The 14,397-nt window shown below is 52.5% G+C and overlaps 1 protein-coding gene across 1 annotated transcript in view; it reads right to left on the reverse strand.

Moving 5' to 3' along the window:
* Window positions 1-14,397, reverse strand: part of KSR1 (kinase suppressor of ras 1) — a 141,685-nt gene that overhangs the window by 35,263 nt on the left and 92,025 nt on the right. The window contains exons 3-5 of the mRNA XM_087826024.1: window positions 7,372-7,519; window positions 2,977-3,436; window positions 794-798 (exon numbers count right to left, since the gene is read on the reverse strand). Of these exons, the coding sequence (XP_087682150.1) occupies window positions 794-798; window positions 2,977-3,436; window positions 7,372-7,519 (613 nt within the window). The remainder of the gene's footprint in view (window positions 1-793; window positions 799-2,976; window positions 3,437-7,371; window positions 7,520-14,397) is intronic.

Raw genomic sequence — 14,397 nt, forward strand, 5'->3', positions numbered from 1 at the left:
CTCCCTCCCCACCCCAGGCCTCCGTGGTGGTCCTGAAGCTGGCTCCAATTTGCAAAGTCGGTGCCTGACATCCCCTCCTCAGCTCTGCAGAGCCAGCTCAGGATAGGATGAAAATAAACTGCTACATTGTTCAAGCAAAATACACATCTCTGCATCTCCACTGAGACAATTAGAAGCAGCCTCCAGAGGCTCGCTGTTATCCTCTGCTTTGCCCCATGAGAGAGAAACCCCGCAGCAGAGCCCGGAGGCAGAAGAGCAGGAACGGAGATTGGGGCTGCCCGCTTCCTCCCCCCTCAGGGGGCAAACCTCTCAGGGCCTCATTCAGAGGGATCCGCAGTCCTGCCGCCAAGGACATCCGTCTCCTGAAGAGACGGGTCCTGAGACGTCAGCTGGGGTCTGCGGGTGGCAAATGTCCACCTACACCAGACAGGTAGTAGCTCCCTCCCAGGAGTGTGGGTTCCCACGGCAGTCCAGCAGGTAAACGCTCCCTGCAAGAGGTTACCTTCGGGGAGGGCAAGGCACAAAGAGGGCCTGCCGTGGGGACTGTCCACGGACTGGGACACTCTTAAGGTCCCTGCTTCACACAGAGAAGCTGCTGGCTGCGCTGAGGCCAGGTCGTCATGTGAAGGCCACCTGTCCTAGAGTTACTTCCTGAGGCAGCTCCCAGCACCTCTGCTTCTGGACTATGGAAAGGCCAAGTGCACTAAGGGGGTCAGAGAAATCCATCCCCGATGGGACAGCGGCACAAATGTAGCTCCCGGTGGCACAGGGGATGAAAATGAATCATTCTTACCAAACCTGGAGAAGACAAAAAAGAGAGAAAGCAGGATTAGGTGGCCGTGCTGGCTCGGTGTGTCCCCCAGAACATCATCCCTGGGAGGGAGTGGGCAAGGTGCTCGGAGGAGGACTCTGAGCATGGAAGGCATGGGGTAGACGGCTGAGAGAATGTGGGGACGTTTCCTCAATGGGAAGGGCTACAAGTGCTCCCCCGGGCCCCCCCAGCGGGCATCAAGCTACATCTGTTCACGCTAAGGTATCAGCTTCTCTGAGCCTCGCTGCCACCCGGTCTGGTAATTAAAAGTTTCCTCCATTTCACAGCTGAAGAAACAGGCTCAGAGCCCCCCAAGGTCATGTGCCTGTAAGTGGAGAAGCCCTGCCCAGAGCCCTGGGAGGAAGGGTGCCCAGGGCCCAGGCAGGAGGAGGGCTCAGTCTGCCAGAGAGAAAATGGCTGGGGCAGGAGGGCAGGGAGAACAGTTGTGAGAGCAGAAAGGTGACCTCCAAGCAGGGCCAGGTGGGGACATGCCCTGAGCAACGCTGTCACAGGGATGAAGACAGCTGGGGAAACCCAGGCCACACTCAGCCTGCCCTAGGGGCTCGCTGAGGGCAGCAGGGTGGCCTGAGAGTCCATGTCAGTATTCACTCTGGTGGCTCTGTGGTGACATGACTCAGGACCCCAGGGGCCAAGGCCAGCTCACCAGCTCTGGGATCTAAGGCAGGGTGACATCTGCCCGAGGCCCTGTTCTCTGCCTGGAGCCAGGATGAGACCAGAGCACTCCCAATGCTCTTTTCAGGAAAAATGAGAAGCAGACACCCTGGGTTTTGCCCACTGAGGTACCTCTGACTCACCCATGCCCACATGTCCACACAGCAGTTATCACTGTGCTCTCTGAGACAAGGGGATCTATGGGGGAAGGCTCCAGTCCCTTCCAGAGGAGCGGGGGCAGTCTAGGCCCCAGCATGACAGCCTGATCAGGATTTCCCTCCTTGGGTGACACACCCAAAACCACCAGAGATGTCCAGGATCCATCCCATAAGGGGCGGACCCAAGACAGCCTGCACTGGGACAGGGGAACAAGCCCACCCATGACCAGGAAAGGGGTGTCCACGTCAGGAAAGCAGCCAACCCGCAGAGGTACAAGGTGACAAAGTAAGTGCTCTCCTTCTCTGCCCTGCCCACGAGGGTATATTGACAAGGGCAATTTTTGTAATAACGAAACGACAATGGACTCAGTGTTCATCAACAGTTAAACTATACAATGGAATGGTACGAAAATGTGAAAAACCTAAGGTATTTGAATAATTATAAATACATACAGAATAACCTGGTTACCCCTGAAAGGGGAACTGGGCAACTAAGGAAAAATGGTAGGGGCTCACTTTATACTATACATCCCTACAAAGATGAGTGAACTACATGAACTAGAAAGCTTTTGCATGTTGGACTATGTGACTGTTATTACTATTTAAAATACACAGATAGGAAATTTTTAAAAATAAACGGATAAGGTATTTCAAGATGTACCGACATGAAATTCTCAGAAATATCAAGGTGAGTTGAAAAAATAGGTTAGAGAACAGAGTACATGGTTTTGTGATTGTCATTAGAGGTTTCAGCCAGATATTCCATTCTCTTCTGGACACACGGGAGAGTCAGTTACATTTCTTGGTTCCTTTGTTTGGGTAGGACCGTGAATGGTGATTTGAACTTTCAGGAAAGAGCATTTAATCACTAGTGTGTCACATCTAAAAATCTTTCTTCCTCTGCCACAGTGGAATGTTCCAGACAGTGGCTGGTTCCATCAGCCTGGGACCTGGAATGAGGCTGACCCATGATGGACAGGCAGCAGGAGCAAAAAAACAAATCTTTAAGACCCAGGGATATGGGGATTATTTGTTACTGCAGCATAACGCAGTCTATCCTGACTGACACATGGCATCATTTCATTTGTGTATGTGTGTGTCTATGCATGTAAGCACTTGCAAAGAAATCTAGCAGGATTCACCCCAAGCTGTTAAGATAGTCTGGGGAGTAGACTAAAAGACACGGGCACCTTTCATTTTTACCGTGCATACTTATATATTAGTTGATTTTATGACCATGTTCAATTGAGTCTATATTACCTTTATAATGAGAAAACTGTAGTCAAAACTTTCAGTGGGCGACAAACTCAGCACCTGTCTGGCAGGAGCACTTACCTCATTGGGGAGACCTCGTCAATGCGGTTCCCCAGCTGAGACTCGTGGGACTTGCTCCGGGTGAGCGTGGGGAAGCTGGGCAGCAGCTGAAAGACCTTGCGGCTGGGTGGGGGTGGTGTCCTTGGCGGCTTCAGCTTGGTGTGCCGTCGCAGCTGGGGCGTGGTTGGGGGGGTGATGAAGCTGTGCAGGGCACGGGGTGTCAGCCGGCCACTGGCGTGCAGGGGGATACAGGTGTCCGAGAGGCCCTCGCTGGGGCCAGGGGTTGGGAAGTCTGAGGTGGGCAGAGCTGACACAGAGACGGAGCGTGGGCCCTGGCCACTGCTACTCATCCTGCCCAGCTGGGAGCTCCCTGGGTGCCAGGGCAGGCTGGCTGGTGAGAGGGTGTCCGTGGAAGGCCCTGAGCCACTTTCCCGCCGGGCATCCAATGAACTCCAGCCTGAGTCCTCTTTGTGTTCCCTTCCTGTGGGCCAAGAAGTCGAGTCATAGGAGGCTGGGGCTAGAGGAATTTACAGGTGAGGTGGCCATAGAGGTTAAACACCTTGCCTAAGGTTGCACAGCTCCTTAATGGAAGGCTTCCACTACCAGTCTTTCCCTGGTTTATAAAGGCCTCTCACACACATGCGTCTTCTCCCATCTTTTCTAGCTGACCACGAGGCCAATGGCGTGGAATTACTGTCCCGTTTTACAGAGGGCAAATGAGGTCCAGAGGGGACTGGCTCATGCTGGGCTCTTGCTGGCAGGTCAGTGGGGAGCAAGCCAGAAAAGCCAGCTCCAAAGTGGGTGACTTCAGAGAGGGAAGTGGTGACTGCTCTTTTAAGAGTTAGGAAGAGAAGCTGGGGTGTGTAGAGGGATAACTCCACTTTAAGAAAATTCAAATGTTAGGAAAAGGGACTGCACCAACCTTCCAACAGCAAATTGCCCTGGAAATTTGCTAGAAAAGAGATCCAGCTACAAAGGAATCAACAGCTGCTTACTTCTGAGAAAAGCCTGCGAATGACTTTCGGCTGGCCCTACAGTGACCTCTGCCTGAGGCTGCTGAGGCCTCAACGCTCTGTGGGGCTCCAACTCAATGGCACAGTCTGTCCATTCATTCAAGCACATGCTGGACGCCGGGTATCAAGGCATAAAAAAAGATACATCCACTGAGCCTAAAGAGTCCAATGAGGGTGACAGACACTCAACACAGTGAGTTGTGTGCTGACACAGACATGGATGGGGACTGAGGGAGCACAGAGCAGGAGGATCCTAAATAGCCTGGGACCAAGGGCTTCCCAGGGGAGGTAGCACCTGAGCTGAGCCAGGCGTGGAAGAGCTGGATGGAGCAGGTGCACCGGGCAGAGGGAGCAGCACATGCAAAGGTAGGGAGTACACGGCACCTTCTGGTAACTACTCCGAGTTCCATGTGCCTGGAGGGGTCAGGACAAGCCAGGAAGACAGAGATGAAGCTGGAGGGTCAGTCTACCAGGGACCTTGGACGTCTTGCTAAGGACTTTAGATTTAACCTTATACGAGATGGAGAGATACTGAAGAGGTGGGGGCAGGGAGCAAGGACCCCATCTAGAGACCCTGTTGTGGGGAAGGAGGCAACACCTCCCTCCTCATATTTATCAATGAGTAGACAGTTCAGGAAGGTAGATTTTGACTCAAGACAAAATGGACTTCTATCCTGGGATCCTTCTGTTCGGTGTTTTGCACCGTCTCCCTCCGTCCGCTCAGCACGTGAGGTTGCTGAGATTCCGGGAGGCCACGCACGCTGCTGAGGTCAGACGGCTAAGCACGTGGAAGGATGGGAACCGAGTCCGCTGTCCCCACAGCACTGGCCTCCTCCCACAGGGCATCAATTCTGAATAACCTACAATGGCACAGCCTTGGGAGGCAATGAGCTCTCTGTCCTCAGAGGCAGTCAAGCCTCGCCCACACAGCCATTTACCAGGCACAGTGAAGAGGAACCGGCCTTCGCAGTTCTTGGGTTTCTTTGTGCCTTCCACCCCCCCCAAACGCCCGTCCTACCTCACTGCACGGTGACTATTCATGAACCGACTTGGCGGAATGAGTTCCTCAGTCTGAGGGCTCCTTTGGAACTGCGGCCACGACTTAAACTTTAACTTACAAGCTAATCTACATGTTTCTTGGCCAGGGGATGAAAGAATGAGTTCCATGAGTCCATGGGTAAGTCTGCCACCAAAGGAAACAAGCCCCACATTCTCCAAACTGCCTACTGGCTATGACCACCGCCTTGAGCCAGCTCAGGGAGGCCAGGTGGGTCTTGCTGTGTGTGCCAGCACCAGTCCACTGGCAGTGGCTCTTGGAATGACCCTGGAGTCACTCAGTAGGAAGAGCTTGGGGACTGACTAGCAATGTGTGCTATGAAAGAAGAACCCAGAGCATCAGCAGGCATGGTATTCCCATTTCCCAGCCACTGGCGCAGAGAACCATCCTCACCTTTCTTAATATCAGAGACCACAGGGAAATGACTTTGACATTTTCCATCATACAACAGCCTAACACTGAAAAGAGCACCTAGCATGTCACAGGCTCTATTCTTAGCATTTCACCCTCACAACAACCCTATAAAAGGTGTTGTTTTACCTCCACTTTACAGATGAAACTGAGGCGCAGTGGGGCTAAATAACTGACCCAGCTCCTATGGGCTGTCAGTGGCTAAGCTAGGCTGCAACTAGGCTGCTCTCGCCAAGCTCGGTTGGGTGCAATGAAGACTCAGCCTGCACGATCCAAGAGACAGGGTGATCAACGCTACCTGCCCATCTGGCAGATGTCCTTGGAGTGTGGCCACCACTGGACAGACCCGTGCGGGTGGGGTGCAACCAGGATCCTTTGGGGGATGTAGAGGCACCACAGCTGAGATCGAATGAGAGAGGAGAACCTGGGAAAGACTCTCTCCAGAGGCCTACTCCTGGGCACAGTGTGATGAGCACTCTCTGGGGAAGGAGCCTGAGTTCCAAACCCAGCTCTGCTATGCACAAGGTGTGGGAACCCAGACAGCATGCCCAGTGTGTCCAATGCTCCAGCTACTAAAGGAGCTTACCACCACCTCTAAAAAGGGTGTTGCCACATGTGTGCCAAGTGCCTGGCTTAATAAATTAGTGCTTAATAAGTTAGTGATCTCCCTGTCTTGGCATCCAGGACAGGCAGGCAGCAGCCTTTCCAACACACATGGGTCGCCACCACTCGACAGCTGGCTCCTCCCTAATTCTTTACAATTCAGGCCCATGGAGGAGGGAGGGTTGACAAGTCACCCCCAAGATTTCAGGTTGGGTTGCAAGTATTTTTAAACTTCTACAATGTGGGAACAAACTCACCACCATCAAAGACTGAGGCTTAAATCCCCTTCCTGCCACCAACTGCTGTGTGTCTTTAGCCTCCCTCTCTAGGCTCAGTCTCCTCCTCTGTAAAGTGGGGACCAGAATGCTGACCACGTCTCCATCATGTTTATTCTTTGCATCTGCCAGGAGGCCTGGCATGTGGAGGTTTTCTGAACCGAGTGAAGCTCTCCACGGCAGCTCTGTGTTCAGAGGAGGAACTTGGTGCAATGGGGCAGGGAAGAAATTAAGCTCAATCCCCCGAGAAAATAATCAGGCAGAATACAAACTTCAGTGCCTTCCAGAAGCCTCAGGCCGCCAGAGAAAAGACAGGTGGCTGAGATAATTAAAAACCGTGGCTAATTCCACTCATTAGGTTCATTTCAAAGCCTTATCTGTGTGGTTGGTAGTGGGAGCATTAAAAGTCAGGGTATTTGAAGCTGTTTCCAAGGCAAGATTTAGAAAGCCAACGAATAATTCCCCAGGAACGCATCTAATGCCAGGATTATATCCTTTGCTTGGAGCAGCCACACACACACACTCAGGGCTGAAACGCTGGGCAATTTCTCAAATCTTGCCTGGCTCAGGCTGAGCACACAGCACAGCAGCTGATGAGGACAGGAGATGTGGGGAGAGGGCTGGGGGTGAGCCGGGGTGGGGAGGGGGCTTGGAACCCAGGAAGCTGCTGGAGGGTTCACAGAGCCTAACAAATGTGCTCCAAAGAGGGGAAATCATACAGGGCCCGCCCCGCACGCCAGCCTGGGGTTTCTAACAATGGCTAAAGCCTCTCTGTGTCAGCAACGGCCAGACCAGTCCAGATCTGAGCCCTATGACCTGGGGAGAGCCTCTGTCTCAGGTCAGGCCCATCGCACACTTTCTGAATGTCTATCCTGGCCTTTCCAAGCTCCCCCAGAAACCCTGGGCCCCACCTGCCCCACCCCCATCATCCTCAGCAAAGGCTGTGGCCCCAGGGAACCAGGCTAGGCCTGGGGAGAAAACGCGGGGGTCTAGGCCGAGGTGGACGGAGGGGGAGCCGAGGGGCTGGCCTTGGTGCTGGGAGGCAGGCCCTACCTACCCAGGCCTGTCACCTTCCGCAGGCAGGTGAGGGCGTACTGCAGGCGGCCGCACTCCTCCGCGCTGGCCCCACAGCGCCGCAGCGTCTCCTTCACCTTGGCCTCGTTCATGTCCAGCAGGGCATCCAGCGTGAGCTCTCGGAGGATCTCCTGAGGAAGCACAGAAGGGACAGGCAGAGCCAGTGAGTGCCAGGCAGGCCCGCGCCCTCGGCGCCCTCTTCATTCCCCTGGCCAGGGCCGGCCTCCCTGCTGAGTGGCAGGGGCCAGCTGCTGGTGGGCCAGCCTCCGACCTGAGGCCACCACTTGTCTGAGGACTCAGGCAGCCAGCTCTCATCCCAACCCGCCCCCCTCCCAGGGACAGCAGCTGAAGTAGTGAGGTCTAAGCCTCGGGGTGGGGGATGGGGGAAGGAAGGAAAAAAATCTGAAAAGTTTGGATCAGGGCATGTTGCCCCTCTTGTTTCTTTTTACTCCTCTGCCCAGAAAAATGATGAATCATGGCAATTTTTTTTTAGAATGATAGTACTTGAGATAAAGACGGCCCTTTACAATTCTGCTGCACTGTATCTGAATCAGACAAGGTTTCAAATAAAATGGGCTTAGTGAGAGAAGGGTTAAAAAGAATTAGCCTTCGCCCTGGCCGGGTGGCTTGATTGGTTGGAGGGTCAACCCATACACCAAAAGGCTGCAGGTTCCATCCCCAGTCGGGACACATATGGGAGGCAACCAATCAATGTTTCTCTCCCATCAATGTTTCCTCCCTCCCCCCTTCTTCTTTCCCTAAAATCAGTAAAGACGTATCCTTGAATGATTGAAAAAATAATAAAAATTAACTCTCTACAGGCATATAGGCACTTGCTACCTCACTTTATTTAATTCTCTGACAAAACTTTCCAAGGTTTCTAGTGAGAGACTCAAAGTGGGAAAGGGACACCACTTGGACTTGGAAGATGGAGGGGCCACATGGGACGGAATGTGGGTGGCCTCTAGGAGAAACTGGCCTCACAATGATCAGCAGGGAACGGTGAACCTCAGACCTATGGCCACCAGGAGCTGGATTCTGCCATCAACCTGAATGCTCCTGGACATGACTTCTTCCCAAAGCTTCCAGGTGAGAGGCCAGCCTGGCTGACACCTCGGCTTCAGCTTGGTGAGTTCCTAAGCAGGGAGCCAGCTGAGCTGGGCTGGACTCCTCTATCCAGTCTCTTCCTACAGAACTGTACGCTAATCAATGCGGGTGTTCTAAGCCGCCGAGTCTGTGGTGATTTGTTACACAGCTATAGAAAACTAATAAAAAGAGGGATTATCTGAATCAAGGCCTAACTGCTTCAAAGCTGTGCTCTTTCCCCTCACCAAGGGGAAGAAACCCCTCTGGTTCTGATTACTTTGAGCCACACGTGATACCAAACCAGGAGCAGACACACAAAACAGGACATCTCCCTGGCCTCAAGTGGCTTGTGAGGTGACTGCCACGAAAACACGTCACTGCATTGCCATGAGACACAGCTAAGCATAGAGAAAGCTCAGAGTTGCGGGACCAGTGGTGAGAACTTTTTTTTTTTCTTCTTTGGCTCCTTTCTATATTTTCCAGATTTTCTATAACAGAGAAGGCCAGACATCCCACATCAAATGATTCATATAAAGCTCACAGTTCTTGAGAATCTAACTAAGCTGGTTTTCATTGATTTTAGCAAGCTGTGTCTAAATTTATTTTAAGAGTAATGTTATTGTGAATCTATCCAATCTGCTGTAAATCTCAGACTCAAGTGTCAAAACGAAACCTGATAAAGATACTGGCTGTGAGTTAGTGAGGCAGTAGTTTGGGGGCTTTGTGATGATGCCTGGGGGTGGGCGCCACAGCTGAGGCCTGGTGTGTGGCCCTTGGAATAAGGCCATGTCCCTTCCGCTCCACCTTTGTGTTTTTTTGTATATACTTTTCAATCCCCAGGGTTATAGACAAGAATCTCATAGCTGTTTAAAACGATTCACACCAACAATTAGAAACAAACACACAAGTAAAAGCACCAAGAAGCTCATCATTGGTTGGACAAACCCCTGGTTGTTAGAAATCCTTCTAGAAGATAAAACTAGAGCGTCACAGGATGATGATAAAAGCAGAGAGAGAGAGGACTGATTAGATAATGGTCCCAGGGCAGAAACTTTTGTTCACTGGTACATTTTCCCTTATTGCCTCAGTAACACGCTTCATCAAAATGCAGTTGTGACATCTTTTCCCCTCATTTTACTATGAAAAGCAAGTTGGCAATATTGTCGCGGGATGAACAAATGGCAGTGACAGTGACCTTTACGTAAGTACAGAAACCACCCTCCAGCTCTCTCTCCCTGGAGCTTCCTCAGCTCTCAAGAGGCTCTTGCATTTCCCAAGGCTGTGATGACTCAGCAGGTTTCCAAGAGGAGGCTCCTTTAGCTGCCTGATTTGGGGAGGGGGGTGCTGTGGGAAGACAAGGACATGACGCCAACAAGCCTAGAAACCCTATCCCCAATCTAACTAAAATGCAAGGGATTGTTTTTCTCTTGTTATAGTTCTCTCTTCCCCACCCACACCAAGTTTCAGGTTCTCAAACATAACAACTACATTTACTATTACAAACTATTTGGCAGTACAATATGCCCAGTACTTTGTGTAGTATCCCTTTTAAAACAGTTCAGCAAGGAGAGGCTGTTAAGCCCATTTTATTGAGGCTCAGAGACCTCGTGCAAGGCTACTTAATAAATGGCAGGGCCAGAACTGAAACCCAGGTATGCCGCTCCCAAAACTCCTTCCATTATTCCAATCCTGGGTCCCACTTACACTGGAGCAGCCCCAGCCTCTCCCAGGATAAGCGTCGCTTCCTGGAATGTGAACTCTGCATGTCCATCAAGAACTGAGAGTGCTTAGCACACCACTGTCACTATGATTCTGACTGTTCCTTCCACTCTCTAATCCCTCCTCCCTGCAGGGTTGGGTCACTTAGCTGGGGAGAGGGACCACCCTTTCTACCTGAAAGCTGCAGTCGGTGAAGCCACCCGCCAGTCAGCAGGTTACCTGGTAGTGAGGGTCTCAAAACACAGCCTCTTCCAAAGGCCAGGCCCCCTGAATCTATTTTTGGATGGAGACACAAGTACTAGAAACACTTCTCTCTTGCATCTACTGGACAATAAGAAATCTGGCAACAGCAAGGGGGATACTAATCAGAAACCCAACCTCTGCCCTTACGCAGTGTTGGGGTTAGAGGTAAGACTATGGGACGGGAGTCAGAGCTTCAGGTCTAAAGAAATCTGAATTTTTATTTTAATAAAATAAAAATTTTATTAATGCAACTAATGCAAATCTGTGCAGACCAAACAGACCCTTGCACGGAGACCCTGTGTGAAGAACCCAGCACCTTCCGAATCAGTGACTTCTAAAGCTTTATTTCTGTAGGCAAATGGGGAGAAATGGTGGCCCAGCAGCAAGTGTCCTTGGCAACATACCACAGGGTGGCCCGGCCTTCTCACTGAGGTGCTCACCCTGGCTCTGGGACCCCATCATAGAAACAAAGTGCCCAGCTTTCCAAAGCCTATGAGTGACTTTGGACCCGAAGTTATTTCAACCAAGAGGGGAGAGCACGAGGCGGGCCTGCCAGAACCAGGGGCCCCGTTTCGCCTGGGCCTCCAGCTAGACAACGGCCAGGCTGGGCCAGTGGCTGCGCAGGTCCCTGGAGGGGCCCGACTATCTCCTCCTACCACGACTCAAGCAGTGCCCCTCAGCAGCTGGCAGTGGCTGATGTCATCGGCCAGGCGGGGTATCAAATGGTATCCTGCGACTTACCAGCAGCCACGGGGCTGCCTGGGTCTATACTTAGAAAGCTGTGCTGCTTACACCCAGAGCCATCCACACTCGCCGTGCTCAGCCTGCGTATGGGCCACGTGGCAGCTCAAGCCAGCATCAGGTGAAGGCCAGCTGGAGAAAAATCAGGAAGTAAACTCAAACTTTGTGCATCTGTTTAGCTTTCTAGACCTAGAGCAAAGTCAGGAACTGCCCCAATCAGTGCTGCAAGGTCCATTTGCAGAATCTGGATTTCTTGGGGGCAGGGGGGCGCAGAGGCCTCCCCAGCTGCCCTGGCGGGGGTTCATTAAAGGGCCAGGATCCTTCACCACAGATGCTTCCCCGGGAACTGTTCACATCAGAGGCCAGAGGTGGACTCCCAGAACCCTGGAGATGGTGGTGTAGGGCCCTGCACACCCCTGTGAAGCCAGGGCCAGAGTGGGGTTGGGAAAGGACACAGAGAAGAGCAGGGAGATTTCTACAGCAGCCCAGGCTGGGAGCCCACATGCCTCCAGTTGGCAAGGGAGCCCCTTCCTTCCTGCTCCCACTGGGGCTGGGAGAGGGAGAGAGAGAGAGTGAGGCTTGGATAATAGCTGGTTATTCTGGGAGGCACAGGAGGGTCTGAGGTGGCGAGGGCCTGGGAATGACAGCCCCTCCTGGGGTTTCCATGGAGATCAGCAGACAGCTTGGGGATATTGGCTTTGCCTGTGGTCTGTGCCCAGCCTCTCTACTATCCTACCCCTGGGAAAAGTCAGCCACTTCCTGGAGGCCTTCTCTCCACCAGCTATCAGCTGGCCAGCACAGCAAACGAAGGGTCAGATTTGGTCCTTGGAACCCTCTTGATGCTGGGCAGTCCCTGCTCCTCTCTGGGCTCTGACTTCATTATTTATAAAATGAGTGGGTTTGGCTAGATTGGATCTGTGACTCTCAACCCTGGTGGCATCCTGGAATCACCTGAGGGGCTTTAAAAAAATCCTGATGTCCAGGCCCCACATCAAACCAATCAAATCAGAATTTCTGGGGGAGGTGACCATGAGGGCAGATACACTGCTGGGTATTAAGTCCAGCCAAATAACCCAGGGCAGAAAAGGTCTCAGAATGCCCAGCTCAGAAGCTGGATCTGGCCAGGGCAGGGCTGTGCTCTGGGGCTTGGCCTCCTTCAGCTAAACCCGAGCCTAACCCAAGTGCATAGCTGTCCCAGGAGATGTCCTTTCGCATACAAAAGGGCCTCCCTTTCACAAGGCAGAGTGGGGGCTCACAGAGTAGGGAGCCTAGCTAGAATCTTCAGGGAGTAATTGTCTTTGGCCCATGTATTGGTATGTCTGTGCTTGAGAGCCTCAGAAAGATGGTGCAGTGGTGAGATGGGGTGTGGAGGGCGAGGGATGAAGGTTGAAGGGGAGATGAGGAGAGAGCCATGAAGGGTGAGTGATGAGCATTTATTATGCATTTCCTGGGTGCCAGGCACTCTGCTAAAGGAATATAAAAGGTCAGCACATGCGCTCTTCATAACATCCTGAGATGGGTGATAAAGCTCAGAGAGAGTAGCTAACTTGCTCAAGGCCACATAGCCCAGTTGGTGAGGCTGAGGCATGGCCATCTCTACCTAGTCCCAGTCAGCTGGCCCTGCCTGCGCTGGTGCCCACTTTCCTGCTCTATAAAACGAGCTCTTTTTCCCAGGGCAGAGCCTACCTGGCATCACAGGTCACATCTGGCTTTCTTGGCTCCACACCCTGCCCTACCCCATGCAGTCGGGTTGAGCTCCAACTGTGGGTTAAAAGCAGCTGCAGGCCTCTCAGGGGGTCTTGTCTCTCACATTCCTTCTCAATCCCCTCGACTGTCCTGCTGGGCAGCTCCTCAGGTCCCCTCCTGCCCTCTGCAGCACTTGGGTGCTTTCTGCCTCTGCCTGAGGCCAGATTGCTAGCATCTGCCATCACCACAGCCACCACTACCACCCAAGGGGCTTGGCACTACTCCCCTGGAAAGCCTGACTTGTGGCTGCCTCCCAGGCCCCATTCTTTCTCCTGTAAACTCCAAAGTACCTAGCATAGGAACTGGCAGGAACTGTTTTGCTGAACAGGCCTGAGAGTATTTTCAGCTCTGCAGGCCGTATGGTCTCTGTCACAGCTACTCAACTCTGCTAAGGGAGCACCCAAACAGCCACAGAGAGAGTGTAAACAGACTGGGTGTGGCTATGTACCAGTAAAACTTTAGTATGGACACTGAAACTTGAATTTCATTTAATTTTCACATGTCGAAATTCTTCTCTTTTTGGTTCCTTACCCGTTAAAAATGTGCAAACCATTCTTAGTTCACAAGGCTGTAGAAAAAACCAGTGGTGGGCTGGATTTGTAACCCCTCTCCAGTGGGTCATTCATTCAGCCACTCAACGAACACACATCACCTATGCTGGGCTCCATCTCCTGGTGGACCTGGGCCTCGCTGCTCCTTCCTTCCCGGCCCCCCGCTTTGCTGACATGTCTTCACCCCGGCCAAACCCCAGCGCTCCCAGCAGAAGGGGACACAGAAGCAGCTTTGCAGCAGGCCCACATCTGTCACCTAGGTAGCCTGCACTTTGTCACCTTTCTCTGTGGCATCAACACATATTTCCAAAACTGCTCCTCCTGGATGCTGTTTGAAAATGGCCAGACACATTGAACAATAGAGAAACACACACACACACACACCCCAATTTGGGGGCTGTGTGCTTCCCCCCAGTATATGCTACTCCCAAGTGGAGAGAAGAGATGGGTGGGTTTCTACAGGGGGTTCTCTACACCCAGAGTGTTTGCTGATTGTGGGGGGGAAATCCACTATTGTCTACCAGCCTCCACAGTAAAACTTGAGACAAAACCAGGATACTCTAAAACAAACAAACAAACAAACAAACAAACAAACAAACAAACAAACCAGATTGGGGTCAGGGTAGGACAGGGGGAGGGTTTACCAGCAGCCACAGAGTAACACTAACACTAGGGTGACGCTTGGCTTCTGGGGAACCGGCAAATGGGAAAGTCCCTCTTTGCACAAGTAGCGTAGTGTGGAGGGGCCAGAGCTGAGTGAGCAGGCGGGTCAGAAGCCCTTCACCACCCGGTCCCGCTCCAGGGCACAGCTTCCCCAGGCCCGCAGCTCTCAGACCCCGATGTCCCTGGTTGCCACAGCAGGTGAGAGGAGGAAGAGCAGGGTGGCAATGGGGACAAAGGCCAGGCCAGCAGCTGGGCGAAGA

The sequence above is a fragment of the Miniopterus natalensis genome, chromosome 17 (genome assembly GCF_054644295.1).
Source record: "Miniopterus natalensis isolate mMinNat1 chromosome 17, mMinNat1.hap1, whole genome shotgun sequence".
Classification (NCBI taxonomy): domain Eukaryota; kingdom Metazoa; phylum Chordata; class Mammalia; order Chiroptera; family Miniopteridae; genus Miniopterus; species Miniopterus natalensis.